Source organism: Oncorhynchus mykiss, chromosome 10 (genome assembly GCF_013265735.2).
Source record: "Oncorhynchus mykiss isolate Arlee chromosome 10, USDA_OmykA_1.1, whole genome shotgun sequence".
NCBI classification, from domain to species: domain Eukaryota; kingdom Metazoa; phylum Chordata; class Actinopteri; order Salmoniformes; family Salmonidae; genus Oncorhynchus; species Oncorhynchus mykiss.
The window spans coordinates 32,181,634-32,206,045 of NC_048574.1; the positions used below are offsets into that span (position 1 = coordinate 32,181,634).

The 24,412-nt window shown below is 45.2% G+C and overlaps 1 protein-coding gene across 12 annotated transcripts in view; it reads left to right on the top strand.

The window, feature by feature from the left end:
* Positions 1 to 24,412, top strand: part of LOC110533651 (activator of transcription and developmental regulator AUTS2) — a 484,459-nt gene that overhangs the window by 437,045 nt on the left and 23,002 nt on the right. For 11 of the 12 annotated variants that reach the window (XM_021618068.2, XM_021618070.2, XM_036990070.1 and 8 more), the window contains one exon: positions 985 to 1,033. In XM_021618068.2, the coding sequence (XP_021473743.2) occupies positions 985 to 1,033 (49 nt within the window). Of the gene's footprint in view, positions 1 to 984; positions 1,034 to 22,304; positions 22,563 to 24,412 lie in introns of those variants that run through there. The other variant, XM_036990071.1, reaches the window with a different exon arrangement.

Below are 24,412 nucleotides of genomic sequence, written 5' to 3' on the forward strand. Positions count from 1 at the left end.
GGAAATATCCAAACTGAATATGCTTCAATCAAGTCTGTCTATTTCAATCTGCAGTAATATTATTTGATAGGTTGCTGACGTTTCATTTTTAGAATTAGGAGATTAAATGATATTTTGTGGAGCGAAAAATATTCTGCTTTCCATGCACCTAGACATTTTAATTTGGATGAATAGCTACACTGAAATGCCTGTCTCTTACCTTGGAATTGCCTGAACCCTAAGCAAATGAATATGGAAATGTTTTCTGGCTCGAGCAAGATTGTCTCATGTGCGAATAGAAAATAATTGATAGGCGTTAGTTTTTGGGACGTGTGACATTTGCGCAAATGTCATACCATTATTATTGGACCCGTGCCACTGTCCATTTGCCGAAAAGGTGTGAAGAGTCTTCATTGTCTGTGATAAAATCTTCGGAATTGTTTTGAATTAGGCTCATTGTCATTTTCACTTTATTAGGACTGATATCTAATATTTAAAACAGCATATTTCAATAGTCATCTGGTTTTATACTTTGCGACAAAAAGTGAAATGCTTTGAAATGAAAGTGACATTTAAAACCAATGGTTCAATATGTTGTTATTTCGCAGTAGGCCTAGGCTCAGCCTTGCCACGCACACACTGGTAGGGATTGTAACATGTCGATATTTAACTTTATTAGTGGGATTGAATTAGCCAATGCCTTTTTGACAGCGGAATGTCACCTAAATAGGCTTTAATTATCTAATACTGTGTAAATGCTTAGCACTGAGTGTTTGCACAATAACACAGCAATGTTCATTTGCGCTCTGCCACACTGGGCTCGACATGGAATGGGCGAGGGTTAGCGCTGTCATGTTATTACATGGACCAACAGTGCCATCAAGTGGCCTCGATGTGCTGCAGTGCGGAATGTTTCGTTCCCTTCAGCTGGCCGTTTGGGTCATTGACGATGAAACCCACCTGTTTAAGCAAGTTTGCTAATGATATCGTCTTTCTCTCTCACAGGGCTCTGATGCCAGCTCAGAGAAATTCTTCAGCACTGCTGCAGTTAAAGGTATGAATTCTTATAATGTCTTTTATGTAGCAGTATTATTTATGGCAATATTATTTTCATTTGCATGAATCATAGTTTGGCATTGGTTGGTCATTGTAATTCTGCATTGGATCAGTGTAGGAGTGCATAGCTCCCGAGTGGCGCAGTCGTCTAAGACACTGCATCTCAGCAAGAGGTGTGGGCACAGTAGTACCTGGTTTGAATCCAGGCTGCATCACATCTGGCCGTGATTGGGAGTGGCACACCGGTTGTCTGGGTTTGGCAGGGGTAGGCTTTCATGGTAAATACGAATTTATTCTTAATGTTCAGACTTGCCTAGTTAAATATCGGTTTAAAAGTTGTTTAACAGCAATGCTTGCCTTTGTACCCCATTTGTATATCTACCAAGACCAGACCTTGGTCATGCAAAACAGACTCTGTTTTCACTGCAGCTCTTTGTACTACACAGGTGTGAAATATCAATCTGTGTTTTCTCATGTCTGGACATGACTGAAAATTAATTCCTGGTGGTTTATTCAATGAAATTGAATTGGATACAGTGTAATGAATAAACAAATCCATATGAGCTACTCACTCAGATAAACAACACCAACACATGTGGGAAATACATTTGACATTCAATTATATACACAAAATTCTGAGTTTTTGCATGTACATTGAAAGATTGATAAATGTTATGCTACACAAAGATAAATAGCATACATGTTTCTCAACAATTCCAATCTGTTAGTAGTTGGACTTATTGCACCCGTTACTGAGATGGTTGTTCCAGTTTAGATGATTGAGGTAGTCTCAGTATACAATCTTCCCTACCCTGGCAGTCTGAGTGCAGGTTGCTGGTGATAAAAAAATCCACTTGTTGGATATTTTCACTCTGTCTGGATTCCAATAGAAATTAAACATCACTTTGCAAGCCAGCATAATGTGACTTGCTGGTCTGATGTGGCCTGTAAACCAGGTGTTTCCTAACACCACCGGGTTAGGGAATAACTCTCAAAGAAAGGCCTTATGACATATGTATTGTACTGTCATATGTAATACAATTTTAAAGCCTAGTAAGGCTGGTGGAACCATTCATAGAGGATTCTAGGAGGAACCCTCCAAAGAAAAAGGGGTTCTCGGTAGAACCATATACAGGAGGTTCTATGAAGAACCCTACATAAAGGGGGTATAGGGAGAACCTTCTATAAAGGTATCTAACAAGAACCAAAAAGGGTTCCCCTATGGGGACAAATTGAAGAACCCTATATGGTTCTACTTAACACCTTTTTTCTAAGAGTGTAGGAGCCAGAGGAGGAGGAACCAGGAAATGGTAACGCAGTATGAAATAAAGTCAGAAGGAGGGCATCTGTTTATGACCTCAGAGTGCCAGCACCACATGTGACCTCATAATCACATCACTAATTTGCTGTGAAAAGCAGCCAGTCCCATTTTCTCCATCCCTGAGGAGCCCAGATAATGTGTTAAATGGACATTCCTCTGCAATGGTGGGTTACTATAGGATTTGATGGGGGTGGGGGGGGTGTTAGGGGAGAGGAGGGGCTGGAGAAACAGGGCTTATGACCCCTTCAGAGAGCAGGAGAAAGAAGGGCTGATTAGTGCAGATAGGTTCTTGTTTCCCCCCTTTCCCCCCTTCTTGCTATACTGTGCTCTGCTGTGGAGTCTGGGGACCCCAAACACATTTCCCACATTCTGGCCTTTGATTACTTCCAGGGCTTGGTTTGTGGCATGCATCAGTGGCTCAATGGCCATGCTTGACAGGGAGGCTTCCTTTTGAAGGCACTTCTCTGTGGGGATATTTGGTTCCCTTGAAAGGACTAAGACCCCCTTTGTGTGGCCTAAATCAACATGGGCCACCCTCTTTACCCCTCAGTGAAAGGCCTTATTGAGGGAAACAGTACACAAATACGCTCTCTCCCTCCCTGGTGGATAGCAGGCACCCTCTTGGCCCCTATTTACATTTAAATATATAAGCCCCCTTTCTTTCTTTTTAACATCCAAGCTTCTACTCCCCCTTCTTCTTCTTCTCCTCCCCCAGCCATATGCTAATTCCCATTGTAATCACAAAAGGCGAGTAAAAGAATCCAGGTGCAGAAGGACGGAGGCCATTGGTATTTTTATTGAGGGAAGTGTTAAGATAAAAGAAGTAGGGTGGGTATTTAGTTTGATGGGATTACCATCACTATGATGCACCGACTGACGGATTGACCAACCAACTGCCTCAGGACAAGATACAACTCCAGGTAAAATGAGAGAAGCTTAGATTGTGTGGAGATGAATTTTGCCTGAGGGCAAGTGCAAAAGGTCTGTTTGTTTGGTGGTTTGTGCTTTCTTGTTGGTACACATTATTGGGCTTAACATTCGACAGGGGCTTGGAGGGTCTATCCACAAAAAAAGTATTTCTTAATCCGACCCTGTCTACCTCTCAACAATTACTGCCCTGCCTGGCAGGCAGCACCACTCACAGTACAGTACACTCTCAACAGATAGCCAGTCACCTCATTGCTTATTGCATCTGACTGTGGCATATTTGCAAAGAAATTCAACTCCTGACTGAGTGCAGTGTTTTAGTTCCTGGACGTTGATTTGCTTCCAGCCGCACGTCACCTTTCTCAGGTCTCGCCTCAGGTCCAGGGCCATTGATATCCACCGTGTGGAATTGGCAGTTGTGTTTGCTTCACACAGTCTCCCACTCTCTGGTACTCTCTCTCCCCCTCACAGCCATCTCGCTCTCTCTCCCTCACAACCTCTCTCTCTCAATTCAATTCATTTTCTCCCTCCCTCCCTCCCTGTCTGGGTTCAATTTGCCCAGACGCAGCCTTCATTAAGGAAGAATCATTAAACGTTAGCTCTAATTACGGGGCCTGTCAAAGCACCTGCAGGTGTCAGCCTGCCTGCAAGCCTCATTCATTTAGTCTCCTGCAGAAAATGTAAAAGAGAAACCAGCCGTATGCTGGGCCAGTTGAAAGAACTTGTTGGAGTCTAGGTTGGTTTCCAATCCTAAACTGATGTTGAGGTCTACATAATGTTGTCCAGGCCTAGTTTAGCTGTGTGTGCGTGGGCTGCCCAGGAAAGGATTAGAGTGTGGCACAGCCTTGGCTGTAATAACAAAACAGAGCACCATGTCAGGAGAAAAGCATGTGTAGATAGATTTATCAAATGATTAAAGGTCCAGTCCCACGCGTTATCTCTCTTCGCCACTGTAACACTGGCATTCTTTAGAATGTAGTCAGGCCCCATAGCACGGCCCTGAATGCTACTATGTCATTGGAGAGGGCAGTCTAAATATATTACAGCTGATTTGTTATAGCAGAGCATAGCCCCATGCAGTAATGCTGTTTAGCTAATGCAAAATACAGCAAGACAGTAATGGTTGTCATCTGTAAATAGGGCTGCTGAGGAGTCATAGCTCTGTATGTTTGTTTCAGTCCAGACTGACTCAGTATTGAATAGTACCCCACACAGACAGACAGACAGACAAACTGACACTGGACAGACAGACAGACAGACAGACAAAGACAGACAGACAGACAGACAGACAGACAGACAGACAGACAGACACTGGATCATATTGTTATTACTTAGAGGGAGAAAATATGTAATGACATTGCAGTGGTAATTTAATTATTGTCTACACCAGATGGTACAGTTGATATCTGATTAAATTTATTTTATTTTTCTTGCTTTGACACAGGGAAACTTAGACGATGTACAGTATTAGGGACATGTCATACTTTCTCAGCCAGTAATACTCTATAATTACAAGTTAGCCACCAATGAATTACATAGTTATTTCTTGACATTTCATCATAAACAATTCCCCAGTTTGACATATTTTTTTCCTATGGCTCAGATATGAAAGGAGGTGAGTTCAGTCTGTAAGGGTTGAAGTACTAGGAGAGAGGGAGACTGCTCTGCTGTCCCCTCCTCTCTCAGTGCTTCAGCTGAAAGGCTGGTTTCACCAAAGCTTTACCGGAGCTAATGTGAAAATGAAACTGCTATGGTGAGACCCAGGGAGCAGCGCCAGACGAGAAGTGCCCAGCCAGCCAGCGAAGTGCTTGCGTGTGTCTGCCTCCGGAGGGGAGAGAGAGAGAGTAATGTGCGATGTGGAAGGTGTAATTTACGCCACTGATGACATTGTTTAAAAAAAAAAAGAAGCAAGGTAAAGAGAAAATAGCGGAGGTGAACTTTGTGACAGTAACGGGTTGAAGAGCTCTCTGGATTGTCGTGGAGAGCTCTTCAGGCAGCAGAATGGCCTCTGAGTGTTTTACACGTGTGTAGGAGGGAGCTGAGAGGTTGACTCTCTCTTTTCTCTCTCTTCCCCTCTCTCTGGCTGACAGTACTGTGTCGGTCCTGCACTGTGGGCTGCCTTCTACTTTAATAATCAGATGATGTAAAGATGCAATAGGGAACTATTACACACTGATCTGGAGCAACACAGATGATGGTGACCTATTCAGTGTATTAGGAGGGCCAGTTAGCCTTTCACAGCAGCACCATCATTGGTTTACACTACAGTAGCCACAGCCTTTACTGTGCTGTGCCTTCCAATAGACCTCAACCTTCTGTTTGGGTTTTGGAGACCAGGACAGAACTTGGCCTGGTACACAGTGGAAAGATGACCCGCCTCTGATTGGCCGAGGCACGGACTTGGTACTCTTCCTGGTAGGGTGAGAGGTGATTCATATGGCACTAGCTGTCCCTTCCAGACACAACACTGTAGAAAAAAAGACACAACAATGTTGGAATATAAAAGCACTTTTATTGTTAGTCTTATATAAACACACACAGCCACTACAGTGAGTGAAACACTCTTCAACATCCCTGACAGAAGTCTGTAATATGATCCACTTACATCCATTAGCTGTGATTGGAAGAATCCGATTACCAAGTGTACAGATGAGGTCCGGAATAATGAACGTATAAAATACATAATTCAAATTATGAGTTATACTGAACAAAAATATAATCGCAACATGTAAAGTGTTGGTCCCATGTTTCATGAGATGAAGTAAAAGAACCCAGAAAATGGACACATGCACAAAAAGCTTATTTTGCTCAAATTTGGTGCACAAATTTGCTTACATCCCTGTTAGTGAGCATTTCTCCTTTACCAAGATAATCCATCCACCTGACATGTGTGGCATATCAAGAAGCTGATTAAACAGCATGAACATTAAACAGGTGAACCTTGTGCTGGGGACAATAAAAGGCCACTGTAAAATGTGCAGTTTTGTCACACAACATAATGCCACAGATGTCTAAAGTTTTTGAGGGAACTTGCAATTGGCATGCTGACTGCAGGAATGTCCACCAGAGCTGTTGCCAGATAATTTAATGTTAATTTCTCTACCATAAGCCACCTCCAACATTGTTTTAGAGAATTTGGCAGTACATCCATCCCGCCTCATAACCGAAGACCACGTGTAACCATGCCAGCCCAGGACCTCCACTTCCGACTTCTTCACCTGCGGGATCGTCTGACACCAGCCACCCGGACTGATGATGAAACTGAGGAGTATTTCTGTCTGTAATAAAGCCTTTTTGTGGGGAAAAACTCATTCTGATTGGCTGGGCCTGGCTCCCAAGTGGGTGGGCCTATGCCCTCTCAAGCAAATCCATGGCTACTCCCCTTCCCAGACATGTGAAATCTTAGATTAGCGCCTAATGAATTATTTCAATTGACAGATTTTCTTATATGAACTGTAACTCAGTAAAATTGTTGAAATTGTTGCATGTTGGGGCCTCCCGGGTGGTGCAGTGGTCTAGGGCACTGCATCGCAGTGCTAGCTGTGCCAACAGAGACTCTGGGTTTGAGCCCAGGCTCTGTCGCAGCCGGCCGCGACCGGGAGTTCCATGGGGCAACGCACAATTTGCCTAGCGTCGTCCGGGTTAGGGAGGGCTTGGCCGGTAGGGATATCCTTGTCTCATCGCGCACTAGCGACTCCTGTGGCGGGCCGGGCACAGTGCGCGCTAACCAGGTCACCAGGTGCAGCTGGCTTCCGGGTTGGATGCGCGTTGTGTTAAGAAGCAGTGCAGCTTGGTTGGGTTGTGTTTCGGAGGACGCATGGCTTTCGACCTTCGTCTCTCCCGAGCCTGTACGGGAGTTGTAGCGATGAGACAAGATAGTAACTACTAACAATTGGATACCACGAAAAGGGGGTCAAATTTAAATAAATAGAAAATTAAAAAATTGTTGCATGTTGTGTTTATACATTTATTCAGTAAATTTTTATAAGTAAAACATTTTGGGGCAATTATATTATTTTATGCTAATACAATTGACTCTCAAAAAGGTAGGGGTCAGAATTATTGACACCCTTCAATCGTAAATAATGATGAGTGAGAATTACAGAGGGTCAAAGATCATACCCTAAAGCCTCAGATTTTTACCTTGTCTGCTCAGGGATTCGATTTTGCAACCTTTCAGTTACAAGTCCAATGCTCTAACCACTAGGCTACCTGCAGCCCCATTACCAATAACAGGGGAGGTTGGCGCGTCTTAGGGGTATGATCTTTGACCCTCTAACTTTCTTACTCATTATATTTCAGGATTCATTCAGGATTATCCATAATCATGGTAGCCACATTCATCTAGAAGTGTTTAGAAACATATTCTATTCTTATTTACAATAAAAGTGACTCAAATGACACAATCAATTATTTAGCATTCATTTATATTAAGCACAAAATAATCGAAAACACTACCAAAACAAACTGCAAATGCATCCAACAAGTTTGTAGAGTCACAAACTTTGATGTTGTCATAGCGTGCTAGAAATATGGGACCAGTACTAAACTTTTGACTACTTCATTCAACAATGTATTTTTTAAATTACTTGTTCAATAAAATCTCTTTCTCTGAGCATTTGCCTTAGTATAAAATTATATTATTTTCCCTTTTTTTGGGAATAAAATATAGCTCAGTATTTGAATTATTTATTTTATACAGACATTATTGCTCATCTTTATCATAGGTGTCAATGATTTCGGACCCCACTGTACCTCTAATACCAGGTTTATTCCCCCTTCCAAAGATCTCTCCTTGGTGGTATGTATATTTAGCGAGGATCTGTCTCCAACCAGGGTTGTTTAATGTGTGACAATGGATGTATAGGTTAGCTCAATATCCTGTTCTGTGTGTGTGGAGGTAAGTTGTCTCCCTCCTCTCCTCCGTGCCCGTGGCTGCAGGGTAAAGAGAGGCTATAATTCAGGGCCATGAAAGGAGCCACTCCAACCATGCCTCATCTGCTGACATATGGCCACACAAAGGTTAACAAATCACTAGTGGCTGATTTACTGCTGCAGACAATGGCTACCCTCCTTTCTTTCTTTTCTTTCTTTCTTTCTTTCTTTCTTTCTTTCTTTCTTTCTTTCTTTCTTTCTCTCTCTCTCTCTCTCTCTCTCTCTCTCTCTCTCAAAGCCTATAGAGTGATGCATTGGCTGGGTGTGTGTGCAGTGAGAGAGAGACAGACAGGAAGAGATGTTGACAATATCACTGTTCTTTCTGTTTTACTTTCAAAATACTGGTATAAATAAAATGTGTTCATAATAACAAACTTGTTATAATCTTAAAAGCCCTGTTATAATCATATAAGCAATGGGATATTAATCCTCTACCACTATATCTATATTTATACTAATATGAACCAGTGAAATGAACAGTAGTGTACTATTTCCCCATGTACGGCAGGCTTTGTACCCTAGTGTAATGAATGTGCTGCACCTGTCATGACCTCAGTGGTGGAGCAGTTCCTGGGTCTGGGGGGTGGTGGTGTATAGAAACACACACAGCGTTCCAGTCTGACACTTCTCCTTCCCTAATCCCTCGTCCTCTACCTCTCCTGACACAAAGAGGTCACTGAGGGTTTGTTCTCTGGCTAAACCAGACAGCCTGCAACCCATTGCAGGCCAAATTAAAGGCTACCTTCTCAAACACAAACATTTGAAAGGGCCACACTTCAGTGATCAAAGTTAAAACCCTTCAGTCTTCCCCTGTCTGTCCGCCCCTGGGAGATGTTTGCGTGGATGGTAAGTGTGGTGGGATTGAAGAGAAGCCAGCATTTCTCTATACCCCCCTTAGTCTCTGTTTCCCCCAATTGCCAAGCTTTCTACTCAACTGGTGTACAGTAGTTTGGTTACAAGGACATTGGTGCTGATGTTAGGCTTGGCTTCGTAAGTGAGTGTGGACTTTGGACATGAACAGAGTAAACTGTGATTCTAGAGTTTGTAGATTGTTTGTGATATGGATACTATAATGGATTTAGAACATTATACTCTGGTATAATGGCGTACTGCACCCACACAAGTTGCTGGCTCCAGGTGATGGGGTTGGCAGAGATGAGGCAGCGAAAAGTAGTCTCCAGGTCCTGATTGGCTCGCTCTGATTGTCCGTTAGACTGGGGATGAAACTCAGAGGACAGGCTGGCCGATGCCCCAATGAGGGTGCAGAATGCCTTCCAGAACCTGGACGACCCCGATCGGAGACTATGTTTGGAGACTCCCTGTATGGCCCACCAGCGTACTGACTGTTTTTTTACTGGACAGGTGGCTATGTAACATCCTGTAGTACCACAATACAGACAACTGTTGGAGCTCAGCCTGCGTAAACATTCACTAGGAGACAATCTAGCCCTGCCCAGTTGCATGGGCACAGGAGTAAAAGAGTCCCCGATGATCCTTGAAGGGAGCTCGGGGAATTTCAGATTCTCTCGGGAATGCAGGCGTTGGGGACTTCCGGGGTTCTTCAGAGACAAGGGAGAAACCATGGACGAGCGAGTGTAGCTGAGACCAGACCTCCTGCGTTCCCGTAGGTGCCCATCAATTCTTATAGTAAAGGCTATGAGGGAGTCAAGGTCCCTGGGTAACTCCCGGGCTGTAGGTACGTCTTTGATTTCCTCTGAACTTCAATTACACTGCTCAGTCTGCAACCCAGAATTTGTAAGATTATGGTTGAATGAAACAGACAGAGTCACAGCTACAATAGACAAAATGTTTATTCATGAGGACATCCTAGTCCGTTGTACAAAACCATCCATTTTATACAGGCTCCTTACGCACATACCTTCACACACAAACAGTAGGTATCCTCCGCACATACTGAATCACTACCCAGCCGACAAAGATTAGGGAGACCGTGAGAAGCACTCCCTGTCCTCCCCCAAGATTAGGGGGACCGTGAGAAGTACTCCCTGCCCTCTCCCAAATCTCCCAGCCTAGCGAGGTTTCAGCACCGAATTTTGCTCAGACAGTCTGTGTTTAAGATACTATAAAGATATATTGTACAGATATATTGTTTTACCCTAATTCTGACTAAAACTACACACATCATTAATTATACTTTTACTGACTAAAACGACACACATCATTAACAATAATTTTATGATTTTAATCAATTTCATACAGTTATATGGTTTCAGGGTGGAATATTCTAATCATTAATTTAAACATAGAAATTCCATTATCAATCCACCCTTAATGACTAAATAATACACACTGAGACATCAAACACTATATGGAAACATAAATGGTGTACAAGAATAATCCAAACCAATACATGTATGTACATTCGATATTCATCAATGACTGTTCTATGCCAATCCAATTATAACTCTTCCTGTTAGGATGCTTATTACAAATCTTCCTAAAAAACAGTCTAAACATAAACAATTGTCCCACATTGGCTCCTCGTAGTTAAAAGAAACAAAGCCTTCTTCTAGGCCTGGAGCTCTGTATTCGTCACCCCACTGGTCAGAGCTTGGAATCGGTCCGTACCTCACCATCTGTTGCGTCATTGACCTCTCCAGAGTCCTGGTGATCAAACCTCTCACACATGGGACCAAACAGCATCCACACAGAACCAAAACATTCATACAGGTGAAAGTTGCCCTCAACACAGTGATTATGACATTTTTCCATTTCCCAAACATACTGTCCAACCAATTTGTTAGATAATTATCCACCCCAGAGTTCTCTGCTAATTCGTGAGCTAATGTGGATAAACCAGCCAGGGCCTTGGTCACTGATCCGTCTGGAGCTGTGTTATTAAAAAATAAACGTACATCAATGAACCCCAATCATTCTACCTACCCCACCCTTTTCTGCCAATGAACATATCAAGAGTCAGTCTATTTTACCAGGTCATGAGGGAGGTGGCGGATAATTGGTCAGAGAACCCCTTTACTGCATCCCCAGTATCATTCACAAATCTCTGTTGATTATAATAGAGGTCATTAATCTAATCCACATTTTTATTTATTGTCAACCACCAAAAGAACGTAGTGGTAAAGTCTTCACCTATTTGATTCATAGCTTTGTATTAATCTGTAACTTCCCTGAGGATGCCAATAACATCCATCTAGACAAAGCTACTCCCATCCTGGTCAAAACTCCTCCTGTGCCTACTTTAGTCTCCTATAACTGGCCTCTGATGACTAACTCAAACTGGTTGGACCAATAACCACCCTTTTTGATAGTTTCTGTCGTATGCGTCCTTTGCTGGTACGAGCCCACCCTACACCAGTTCTAGGTGCTGTGAGGTTAAGAATCTTCTCCTGTACTTCCAAACCTAAGTCAGTCACATTAACGATTACCTTTCAGCCATTAGAATCATCTAAGTTCTCAGTGCCACTCTTGTATCTATAACACTGGTACTCATCAGGAGTTAAAGTGACCTGAGGTGGGTTGACCGAGTACTTCAATCTGGACAACCCAATCCCTGTAAAGTTATTTGCTTTCCTAGGGAATTGTTTAATGTTTACCTTAAATCCTACATCTTGATCTTCTTTGACTCCTTATTCTGTAAGTCACTCATCAGTGTGTTATATAGTTAATATTTTACTTCTTATCAAAGACAATGGCGTCCTATAATTAGTATCGGCAGGTGGTGGATCTGGATGTATCAGAGAGGTTTCCAAGACTAGGATGCAGCTCAGAGCCCCTACTCTTCCCAAAAACCACCAACCCTCTCCTGCCCTTAGTCTGTCTGCTAGGTACCACCCCATACTCACACTTCTAGGATCACCCACAGTGATGAACGGTCGGGATAGCAAATCTTCGTTAAGGAGGTAACCCCCGGACCCTGTTGGTACTCGGTTCTTCTCCTAACTCTGTGTGTGATCAACGGTGCCTATATGTGTACATACCTTCTTGCAGTGGCTAACGTGGACCCAAGTGACTCTCTCAGCTATTCTAAAGGCAGTGGTTTAACAGAACCTGGTATGGGCCTTCCCAATGGGGCTGCTTCCCGTCTATTCTCCTCAGGGACTGGGTCCACACCCAGTCTCCTGGTTGGATTGAGTGAATCACCTTCTCCTTTGATGCACCTGACCTGACCTCACCTTCTGGAAGATAGCGGGGTGAACATGCCGTGGCTCGGTGGCTGAGGTCTTTGATGATCTTCTTGGCCTTCCTGTGACCCCGGGTGCTGTAGATGTCCTGGAGGGTAGGGAGTGTTCCCCAGTGATGTGTTGGGCTGACCACACCACCCCCTGGAGAGCCCTGTGGTTGCGGACAGTGCAGTGATATAACCCGACAAGATGCTCCCAATGATGCATCTGTAAAAGTTTGTGATGATCTTAGGGGCCAAGCCAAATTTATTCAGCCTCCGCTGTTGCGCCTTCTTCACCACACTGTCTGTGTGAGTGGACCATTTCAGATTGTCAGGGATGTGTACGCCGAGGAACTTGAAGCTTTTCACCTTCTCCACTGTGGACTGTCAATGTGGATGGGGGCGTGCTCCCGCTGCTGTCTCCTGAAGTCCACGATCAACTCCTTCGTTTTGTTGAGATTGAGGGAGAAGAGGCTCTCACCTCCTCCCTGTAGACTGTCTCGTCATTGTTGGTAATCAGGCCTACAACTGTTGTGTCGTCTGCAAACTTGATGATTGAAATGGAGGCTTGCGTGGACACGCAGTCGTGGGTGAACAGGGAGTACACGACGGGGCTGAGCACGCACCCTTGTGGGGCCCCTGTGTTGTGGATCAGCGTAGTGGAGGTGTTGTTGCCTACCTTCACCACCTGGGGGCAGCTCGTCAGGAAGTCCAGGACCCAGTTGCACAGGGCGGGGTTCAGACACAGGGGCCCGAGCTTAATGTTGAGCTTAATGTTGAGCTTGGAGAGTACTATGTTGTTGAAGGCTGAGCTGTAATCAATTAACAGCATTCCTACATAGGTATTCCTCTTGTCCAGATGGGATACGGCAGTGTGCAGTGCTATGGCGATTGCATCGTCAGTGGATCTTTTGGGGCGGTATTTAAATTTCAGTGGGTCTAGGGTGTCAGGTAAGGTTGAGGTGATATGATCCTTAACTAGCCTCTCAAAGCACTTCATGATGACAAGTGAGTGCTACAGGGCTATAGTCATTTAGTTCAGTTACATTCGCTTTTTGGGTACAGGAATAATAGTGGACATATTGAAGCAAGTGGGGACAGCAGACTGGCATAGGGAAAGATTGAATATGTCTGTAAACACTCCAGCCAGCTGGTCTGCGCATGCTCTGAGGACGGGGCTAGGGATGCTGCCTGAGCCGGCAGCCTTAGGATCGTTAACACTCCTAAATGTCTTACTGACGTCGGCCACAGAGAACGAGAGTATACAGTCCTCGGGAGCGACCCGTGTCGGTGGCACTGTGTTATCCTCAAAGCAGACGTAGAAGGTGTTTAGCTTGTCCAGGAGCAAGACATCAGTGTCCGCGATGTGGCTTGTTTTCTATTTATAATCCGTGATTATCTGGAGTCCCTGCCACATACGTCTCGTGTCTGAGCCATTGAATTGCAACTCCACTTTATCCCTGTACTGACGTGTTGCCTGTTTGATTGCCTTAAAGAGGGCATAACTGGACTGTTTGTATTCAACCATATTCCCAGTCACCTTTCCGTGGTTAAATGCGATGGTTCGCGCTTTCAGTTTTTTGCAAATGCTGCCATCTATCCTTTTGTTTTTTGGTTTGGATAGGTTTTAATCGTCATAATGGAAACAACATCCCCTATACACTTCCCGATGAACTCAGTCACCGTGTCAAATCAAATCAAATTTTATTTGTCACATACACATGGTTAGCAGATGTTAATGCGAGTGTAGCAAAATGCTTGTGCTTCTAGTTCCGACAATGCAGTAATAACCAACAAGTAATCTAGCTAACAATTTCAAAACTACTACCTTATAGACACAAGTGTAAGGGGATAAAGAATATGTACATAAAGATATATGAATGAGTGATGATACAGAGCGGCATAGGCAAGATACAGTAGATGGTATTGGGTGCAGTATATACATATGAGATGAGTATGTAAACAAAGTGGCATAGTTCAAGTGGCTAGTGATACATGTATTACATAAAGATGCAGTAGATGATATAGAGTACAGTATATACATATGAGATGAATAATGTAGGGTATGTAAACATTATATTAGGTAGCATTGTTTAAAGTGGCTAGTGATATATTTTACATCATTTCCCATCAATTCCCATTATTAAAGTGGCTGGAGTTGAGTCAGTGTGTTGGCAGCAGCCACTCAATGTTAGTGGTGGCTGTTTAACAGTCTGATGGCCTTGAGATAGAAGCTGTTTTTCAGTCTCTCGGTCCCAGCTTTGATGCACCTGTACTGACCTCGCCTTCTGGATGATAGCGGGGTGAACAGGCAGTGGCTCGGGTGGTTGTTGTCCTTGATGATCTTTATGGCCTTCCTGTGACATCGGGTGGTGTAGGTGTCCTGGAGGGCAGGTAGTTTGCCCCTGGTGATGCGTTGTTGTCAGTGTATGTGTCAATGTTATACTGAGAGGCAACCCGGAACATATCCCAGTCCACGTGATCAAAATATCATATACAGTAATTGTAGGGGATGGAAATACATGGGAAATGTATGGGAAATACATGCTTATTCAAAAAATAGAAACTCTATTAACATTCTTTGGGTCATTCAAATGAGCCATCTCCAGAGTTGATGTGTCAGTGAGGCTTGTGTGATGGAGGCTGCTGATTGGTGGAGATGATGAATCCAGAAAACCCACGCTGTCAGTCACAAGGGAAACCCAGTCACCCCCCCCCCCCCCCCCCTCTCAAACAGGTCAGCATCCATCCAGTGATCTGATGTTACATTAACCACTCTTCTTCCAGATCATGCTCTATTAAGGGCCAGAGCAGCTTATTCCCCTAGCACGATAACACACCATAAATTATGCCTGTGTCAGTCAGTGGTCCCTGTGGTAGGCATTAGCAAGGGGTGTGTGTGTGTGTGTGTGTGTGTGTGTGTGTGTGTGTGTGTGTGTGTGTGTGTGTGTGTGTGTGTGTGTGTGTGTGTGTGTGTGTGTGTGTGTGTGTGTGTGTGTGTGTGTGTGTGTCCGTGTGTCCGTGTGTGTGTGTGTCCGTGTGTGTGTGTGTGTGTCCGTGTGTGTGTGTGTCCGTGTGTGTGTGTGTGTCCGTGTGTGTGTCCGTGTGTGTCCGTGTCCGTGTCCGTGTCCGTATACTAATGAGGCCCCATGGTGGCCAAGTTGTGTATGTGTGTCAGGAGACTAGTCCACCCTCGTTACCATGTCAATGCATGGATGGATTTGTTTACCAATACCAGCCAAGGCCAGGGGCAGACTAGACGCTCCTGTCTCCTCAACCGCATATATCCTCCTGTTAGTCTTATTCTACCTTTCTCCCTTTCAAAGAAACTTAACCACTGCTATTTTATATCACTCCTAGGCAGATGTGGATGTGGAAACATGTGATGACTGGACGCTACTTGGAGCTCCACAGACATGCGGCTTCAGCCTGGCAGACTGAAATCCTTCAACATGATGGGATTAACACCAGGATTAGATTCCCTGGTTGTGATTACTGTTAGATTACTGTTTTACTGTCAAGAGGTTCACCCTGAGGGCAGCAGCAGCGATGGCGGTGGTGCTCTGGGTTGTGTGAAGCAGTATTGGAGCTCTGCTACTGATTACTGTGATGTTGGGAGGGTAGGCCCACTGTAAATATGTTACTAAATGTATCAGTGCTGTATTGTACTGAGAGCTCCATAGGGAGTCTGTGTGAAGTTTAGAGAAACAGAAACACCATTTTTTTTTGTTTTTTTGTGTCTGGCCAGCCAGGTTTCCTTCATGTGGAAGCAGTTTCCTGTGTGAGGTACATTAGACCTGATGGCAATACCCCTAGTCCCCATAGTGACATGGGATCTCCAGTCTGCTTAGACCAACCTAGAGGAAGTGAAAACCAGGCAATGTTGTCGTTACACACAACCGTCTGGGCTCTGAGATGGAGGGTTCTTTTTCAGTAGGGGACCCGGTGTGAACAGTCTGAAGGGGAAGCACAGCACATGGGTGGTATACCCCATCTCCGCCCCTCTCCTCTCCACCACTGTGGTCCCAGAGGGGGGGCAGGGTTACGGGCTGAAACCGTAAACACTGAACTCTGGAGATGGAGGATAAAGTTGAAGGCACACACAGCTGGTGCCCAGGCTGGTGTGAGAGAGGGAGAGAGAGAGAGAGGAAGGAGGAATCTGGCCCGGGTTGATGAATGCAAGGCTTTAATTGCTCCCCAAGAGAAGAGGTTATCTTTTTTTGACTCTCTTTTCTCTCCTCATAAATATGCAGGGTTCAAACCAATGCCCCAAGGGTCAGGCGTATTAGACCTGACTACAGAGTGCTGTTAGTTAGCAGCTCAAACCTGACCCAAATAGGCCTACATGTGTTTCCAGTACACTTCCTATGAATACTACCCCAGCCACCACAGTCTGGCTGTCATTTGTCCCAGTGTTGGTTCATTAAGACGCACCAGATTAGTATGGCTGAAGAGTTGGGAGTGGAGCTAGGCTGATATAATAGTGAGTGATGTAGCCGCCTAAGCCTAGTCTCAATGGCCAGTGCAACATCGCCCTCTGCTGTTGGTGTACCATTACACAGGGCAAGAGAGAGATGTCGGCATAGCGAGGGCATAGAGGACATGCTTCATTTGTGGTGGGTTATGCTTGTGTGTGTGTAAATTTAGTTAAATACACTGAGTTTACAAAACATTAAGAACACCTGCTCTTTCCATGGCATAAACTGACCAGGTGAATCCAGGTGAGAGCTATGATCCCTTATTGATGTCACTTAAATCAGTGTAGGTGCAGAGAGGAGACAGTTTATTAAAGAAGGGTTTTTAAGACTTGAGACAATTGAGACATGGATTGTGTATGTGTACCTTTCAGAGGGTTAAGACCAAAGATTGAAGTGCCTTTGAACGGGGTATGGTAGCAGGTGCCAGGCGCACCGGTTTTAGTGTGTCAAGAACTGCACCGCTGCTGGGTTTTTCACGCTCAAAATGTTTCCCGTGTGCATCAAGAATGGTCCACCATCCAAAGGACATCCAGCCAACTTGATACAACTGTGGGAAGCATTGGAGTCAACATGGGCCAGCATCCCTGTGGAATGCTTTCGACACCTTGTAGAGTCCATGCCCTGAGAGCAAAAGGGAAGGTATTCCTAATGTTTTGCACACTCAGTGTATATATTGAAAAATAAAGTTGAGCATGTGCATTTGATATAAGCAAAGCCTAATGAACTGTGAAATGTTCAATTTGATCACCATGCAGGCCCATTGGTTCTCCCTCTCCGTCTCTGGCCAGGCTTTTATAAGCCTTCTGAAGCACATCAACATCCTACGGATTGTCGCATCTGTTAAAGATTACTCCACTTGGTTCAGTCCGTTCCTAGCAGGAACTATTTGATTTTGTGGTTTTAGAGTTCCCACTTTATTCCATGTGTCAAGTTTTTGTGTAAAGCCGACATCTTAGAAGGGCCTTTTTTTGAGGCATTTTCAAAGGGAAAGCCAACAGGCTGTGGCAGCGGTGTTGGGTCCTGGTCTGTTTTAGCTCTTACTGTTGTTACTTCTTTGGGGCTGTTCTGGGGCTTCTCTTGGGCTGTGTAGGTGAAGTGGAGGAGAGCGAGGCGAGGCGGAGGCCCTTCCCCGAGTCCCAATAACCCCAGAAGCCCCTTTCTCTCTCTGCCATGTAGTGTTGTTATGAATGAATCCCCCGGCCAGACCTGACACTGCCCGCCAGCCCAGTGGGGCCATTTGGAACCCCACACCCCCTGTGAGGACTGAGAAGGAAGCCCTGGCAACAGAGGCTGCATTGTTCAACCTTCTTCTGCCGGCCCACCATAACGTAACCCTACCCCGGGGGCCCGCCGCAGTCCAAGAGGGGGGATATTGGGTTGTCCCCCCTCTAAGCCGAGGGGCTTGTTGAGAGAAGAGCGAGGCAGCTGACTGTTTGGGCGGCTCAGCTCTGTTCAAATAAACAGCTCAGGTCTAACCCCCCCACCTCTCCTCTCCCTCCGAACCCCTTCTTCTAATGCCCCACATTCCAGCCTCAGAAGGCAGCAATCACACAGTCAGAGCTCATCATCATCAAACTTCACCCACCCACCCACCAACCCAACCTCTGCCACCTAGCCTCTAATTTGTGGTGTTATTTTTAAAAGGGGAAATGGTTGTGCGGGCTTAGAGAGAGAGAGAGAGAGAGAGAGAGAGAGAGAGAGAGAGAGAGAGAGAGAGAGAGAGAGAGAGAGAGAGAGAGAGAGAGAGAGAGAGAGAGAGAGAGAGAGAAAGAGAGAGAGATATTGGGGTGGCCCAATTCCTTGGCTTCCCTCCCTCCCTCCCTTAGGTGCTGCTGGTGGATAGATAGATACATAGATACATTTACAGCCACATCAGCGGGCCATGCAGGCCACAATGGGGGGAAGGGGAGGGGAGAGGGACGACCATTAACAGCCCAGGGTTTGTGTGCTCGCCCTCTTGCACCCTGGGTGTGCTGTTAATCCAGTCACTCTGAAACCTGAGCCCGGGGTAATGAGAAAGCACATTACACACACAACACACACACAGGCCCTTAAATGTACATGGAGAGCTAACATTAATAATGAGGAGAGATTGACTTCGTCACTATTTGTATTTGTGAGAAGTATTGACATGTTGACGCACCAAGATGTCTAAATGACTAGCACACAGCTTGGACACCTGTGCACACCCCACAAGACATGCCACCAGAGGTCTCTTCACAGTCCACAAGTCCACAAGAGACTATGGGAGGCGTGGCCTGAGGGCACACACTTAATGTGTTGTGAAATCTAATGTCATGTTTTTTTTTATTGTATATAACTGCCTTCATTTTGCTGGACCCCATCTACTTTGTGCATGACACAAGTCATTTTTGTTTACAGACAGATTATTTCACTTGTAATTCACTGTATCACAATTCCAATGGGACAGAAGTTTACATACACTAAGTTGACTGTGTCTTCAAACAGCTTGGAAAATTCCAGAATATTATGTCATGGCTTTAGAAGCTTCTGATTGACATCATTTGAGTCAATTGGAGGTGTACCTGTGGATGTATTTCAAGGCCTACCTTCAAACTCAGTGCCTCTTTGCTTGACATCATAGGAAAATTAAAAGAAAGACCAAGCCAAGACCTCCATTTTTTTTTTGTAGACCTCCACAAGTCTGGTTCATCCTTGGGAGCAATTTCCAAACATCTGAAGATACCACACTCATCTGTACAAGCAATAGTATGCAATATTTTTGGGGAGAAATGTCCTCTGGTCTGATGAAACACAAATAGAACTGTTTGGCCATAATGACCATCGTTATGTTTGGAGGAAAAAGGGGGAAGCTTGCAAGCCCAAGAACACCATCCCAACCGTGAACCACGGGGGTGGCAGCATCATATCGTGGGGGTGCTTTGCTGCAGGAGGGACTGGTGCACTTCACAAAATAGATGGCATCATGAGGTATGAAAATGATGTGGATATATTGAAGCAACATCTCAAGACATCAGTCAGGAAGTTCAAGCGTGGTCGCAAATGGGTCTTCCAAATGGACAATGACCTCAAGCATACTTCCATACTTGGCAAAACGGCTTAAGGACAACAAAGTCAAGGTATTGAAATGGCCATCACAAAGACCTGACCTCAATCCTGTCGAAAATGTGTGGGCAGAACTGAAAAAGCGTGTGCGAGCAAGGATGCCTACAAACCTGACTCAGTTACACCAGCTCTGTCAGGAGGAATGTGCCAAAATTCACCCAACTTATTGTGGGAAGCTTGTAGAAGGCTACCCAAAACATTTGACCCATGTTAAACAATTTAAAGGCAATGCTACCAAATACTAATTGAGTGTATGTAAGCTTCTGACCCACTGCGAATGTGATGAAAGAAATTCAAGTTGTAATAAACTACTGTTATTCTGACATTTCACATTCTTAAAATAAACTGACCTAAAACAGGACATTTTTACGAGGATTAAATGCCAGGAATTGTGAAAAACTGAGTTTAAATGTATTTGGCTGAGGTGATTGTAAAGTTCCGACTTCAACTGTACATAACATTTTATGTAAGATATATTTAGCCCCAGTCATAATCGTTGAGGATATAGAAGCAGTGTTTTTTGCCAGTGTTAGCTCCTTCCTTCCACCATTCTAAACAGAGCGGGCTAGACTGATGCCTCTCTAGGGGTATGTCTCTCTCTTTCCATCTCCATCTCCCTCCCACAGAAATCAGGTGGTGTCAATGTGTCAAGTAGAGCTGTCACTCCCCTGATTGCAGCCAGTCAATTACTCTCACACCCCTCTGGATAAAGACACTCAGAGAGAGAGAAGGATAGAGAGAGGGAGGAGTAGAAGGGGTGGGGGGGACTAGATGGACTAGGGATTGTTACTCGACACCACAGGCGTGCCAAGCTTAAATGCCCCTCATTGCTGCATGCTGGAGCGTCTCATCAGATAGAAAGAGAGTGAGGGAGCCGTCTGCCCCACTAGAGTAGCCCTGTCCTGCTGTAAGGACACACAGCAGTCACCCCGTGGCTGTGTGGTATGACCTGCTGGGCTGGGTGGTTCTGTGTGTGGTACGAGCTGCCCTGCTGGGTTTAAACTGACCCCATTGGGACTCTATGGAGCTGAAGGAGCCTGTCTGTCTGTCTGTCTGTCTGTCTGTCTGTCTGCCTGCCTGCAGAAAATAAGAGAATAGAGCCACACACAGAGGACATATGGCAGGACAAAGCACACGACTGAGGTGGCAGTTGGACCTGTAGACCGGTAGGGTTTCTGTGTGTGTGTGTGTGTGTGTGTGTGTCAGAGATGTGAGAGAGACAGAAATGGAGAAATTATGTTATTGTATACTTAACCTTAAGTTGTTAACTCAACATGGGAAATCCGGAGCTGAATCTACTTAGTGTCGAGAGTATATGTTGCAAGTTAAAATTCAGAATCCTTTTTCAAGTGTATGTCTTTGAATGTACACACCACCTGACAGTACATGACAGACTCCTAGACCACCTCACTGCTCATGTTTAGGCATTGAAAAAGCATTTGTGGTAAAGGTCAACCAGCAGATTCTGAGATTAAAGTAATGGTGAGAATGGTAAGAAAGGACATCTCTGTGGTGGGTGGGGGGGGTGGTCCCTCAGACTGCTTTGTGGTAATGGAGGTCTATTGTCCTGTCTTAGTCTCGGTGTCAGTCTCTGGGGCCCAGGCTGTGAATGAGCTGAGTGACAGTAGCATCACGCGTGGCTAGAGAGGTAAAGCCCACCGCTGACTGACAGAACTGGACTGTTCGTGGTGGTGAAGGCCTCTTAGCAATTCCTCTCTCCCAGGAGAGATACAGGGTTTACAGAGAGAGATAGAGAGGGATAGGGCCACCTACCATCACTAGCAAATATATCAGGGCCTGAAAGGAGGCATCTCAGCTGCCTTGCTGCCAGGTCCAACACTCTCTCTGTCTCCACAGCTGCCTTGTGTTGGGGTGTAGTGTTACTCCACTGTGACAGCCAGTAAGTAGCACTGTAATCCACTTATGTGTTATTATTTCACAACAGGTTGGCGATAGAGAAATGTGACAGTGGCAGCCAAAGCTGCAGTAGGCCTGTCAGCCTGGCCATACTGTGTGTGACAACATAGAAAGATAATTACTAAACAGACATTCCCATTCCCAGAGTTTTGACATTATATTTCTATGTGTGAGAACAACCAATCCTCTCTGGCTCTGAACCCTTAGGGATGCCCCCCCCCCCCTATGCTATGTGGGCACCACCACCTGTGACAGTGTGCCCATAACCATAGCCTGACCTCATCTCCCATGGGATATATAAAGATTTGTTCTCTAAAGGGTGAACACTGTCCTCACCATTGGGCCTGGAAACCAGATACCCACCACTGCCACCGAGCCTAGCGTCCTCCTACCTCACCCCCCCCCCCCCCCCAGTCCTCACCCTTAGGGCTCACTCAGGCCTGCGGTGTTAAAGTGGCTAACAGTGGAGCCAGCACATATCCCACATGCTGCTGGAGTGAGAAACGGACAGGCAGTCAGCCATAGGAAAGACAGACAGTCCAGAGCCATTATGAGTTGGTGTAATCAGAGCTGAGCTGTGGGTGGCTGAGATTCAGAGGGCCTGGGAATGGTAATGGTAATGGTAATGGCTGCATTACGATGATGAAGACTGAGACTGATCGTTTGTGTCAAGAGATTATATGTGTGAATGGAAGAAGAATAGAAATGATTTGGCAAGGTGAGTTAACAGGTTGGTCTCTCCTTTCTCCTTTCTGTCTGTTTCTCTTCAATTCAAGTTGATTGCTTAATTGGCATGACATTCAGAGACGTATTGCCAAAATAGCGAGAGCATTTGACCTAAAACTAAGGCATCTTAAGTTTCTCTTTCCAGGCTGCGATATTTTTGCTAGGGGGGAGCGATATTGGATTCTCTCCTTCTCCCTCCCTCCATCTATCTGGCAGTGTCTCTCCCATGTTTTTTTCTCTCTCTCATTCTCTCTCTTACCCTCCCTCCATTTATCTGGCAGTGTCTTCTCCTCTGAGCCCCTCAGGCCACTGGTCCTCTCACATGGCCACGCATCTGTCACAAGAGCTTAGAACAACAGTCAATGGGGTTAATAGACCCATTATATTAGAGTACTGCTGCCTTCTAACTCAAGGGGAATCACAGCTATATATATATCAGAGCAGAGGCAGTTAACTCCCTCCATTGGTCAACCACACACACACACACACACACACACACACACACACACACACGCAAAATAATATCATTAATACTACACACGTGCACAAAATGTTTTCACTAATGCATACATTTCATCCATGTACATTACATTAATTTCTTCATTTATGACATTGATCTATTATGAGCTACAGTTTCAGCTCTATGGCTGCTTTCGTTAATGCTGCAGTTTGTCTATGGCTGCAGTTCGTTAATGCCGGGTGTGCCTTACTACCGAGGAATACATGAGTCTGTATTCACACTGAAACGCAACACGTGTAACACTTTCCCCAAGACACATATCCAGAATAGCTTTCCTGTCCTCTCTCTTACCCTCGGCTTTATTTCTGTTTAACTTCCATTCCCCTGCGGTTAACAGCTCTGGTCCCCCAGCGGGATGTAGCCTGGCCCTCCTGACCCGGGGTGTAACCCACACCCCTCTGGCCCTGTTTTTAGAGCCCTGCTGACGTAAATCAGCACAGCCGGGCCAGCCAGGGGACCCTCCGTCAGTGTCAGGCCCAGTGGCGGGGCCCCATCTGGGGCATGTAGGACATGCATACCTGGATGATGGGTGCACATAGCTGCAGGGTGCTCTGGGACACACTGAGACATGGATATCAGAGATATCAGGGATCAGAGGCATAGTGTTACAGCTCTCACCCCCTCTAATGCTGTTAACGTCTTTAAACCTGAGGTTATGATACTGTCTGCAGGATTCTCTGGCTGCCTGCTTTGGCATGAACCCTGAGGTGAGGTCAACCAACTGCCTTCTGATAAGGTTACTGACATAGCTTTTAGCTATTCAGTAAATTGATATTACAAGTACAAGTCACTGGTCGTTTAGCTTACAGCGGTTGGCCTTGTAAAAACTTGAGTGATCTGTCTGACTTTAAAGCAGCAGTCAAAGTGTAGCATAGTAAACTGCATTCTTCACAGACTCTGAGCCTTCTCTCAGTTCTGGAGAGGTGCATTGTGGGCCATGTCCCATCAGACGTGGAGGTTCCCTCATGGCACCACCAGACAGACTGGTGCGACGCCAGGGTTCCCTATACTCTACCATGGTGGAGTACTTCAGGAGCACCAGGGAACTCAGTGGGGGAGTTGGGCTCAGCAGCCATCTGCTAATATGAACACTGGAGCTTTCCCTTTTCCTTGTCTTTCTGGAGAAAGAGAGATGGAGAGATGGTGAAGAAGTAGAGTATCCTGAGAGAAAGCTGTAGATAGAGACTGCCGTGTATGTGTGTGTGTGTGTTAAAGATGTCTGACGTTCGCCTGACTACAGTCTTTATTAGAAACAAATAAACACATCTACTCTCACTAACTGACTCAGGGTCTACGGGGGACACCAGTCCACAAAGCTGAGG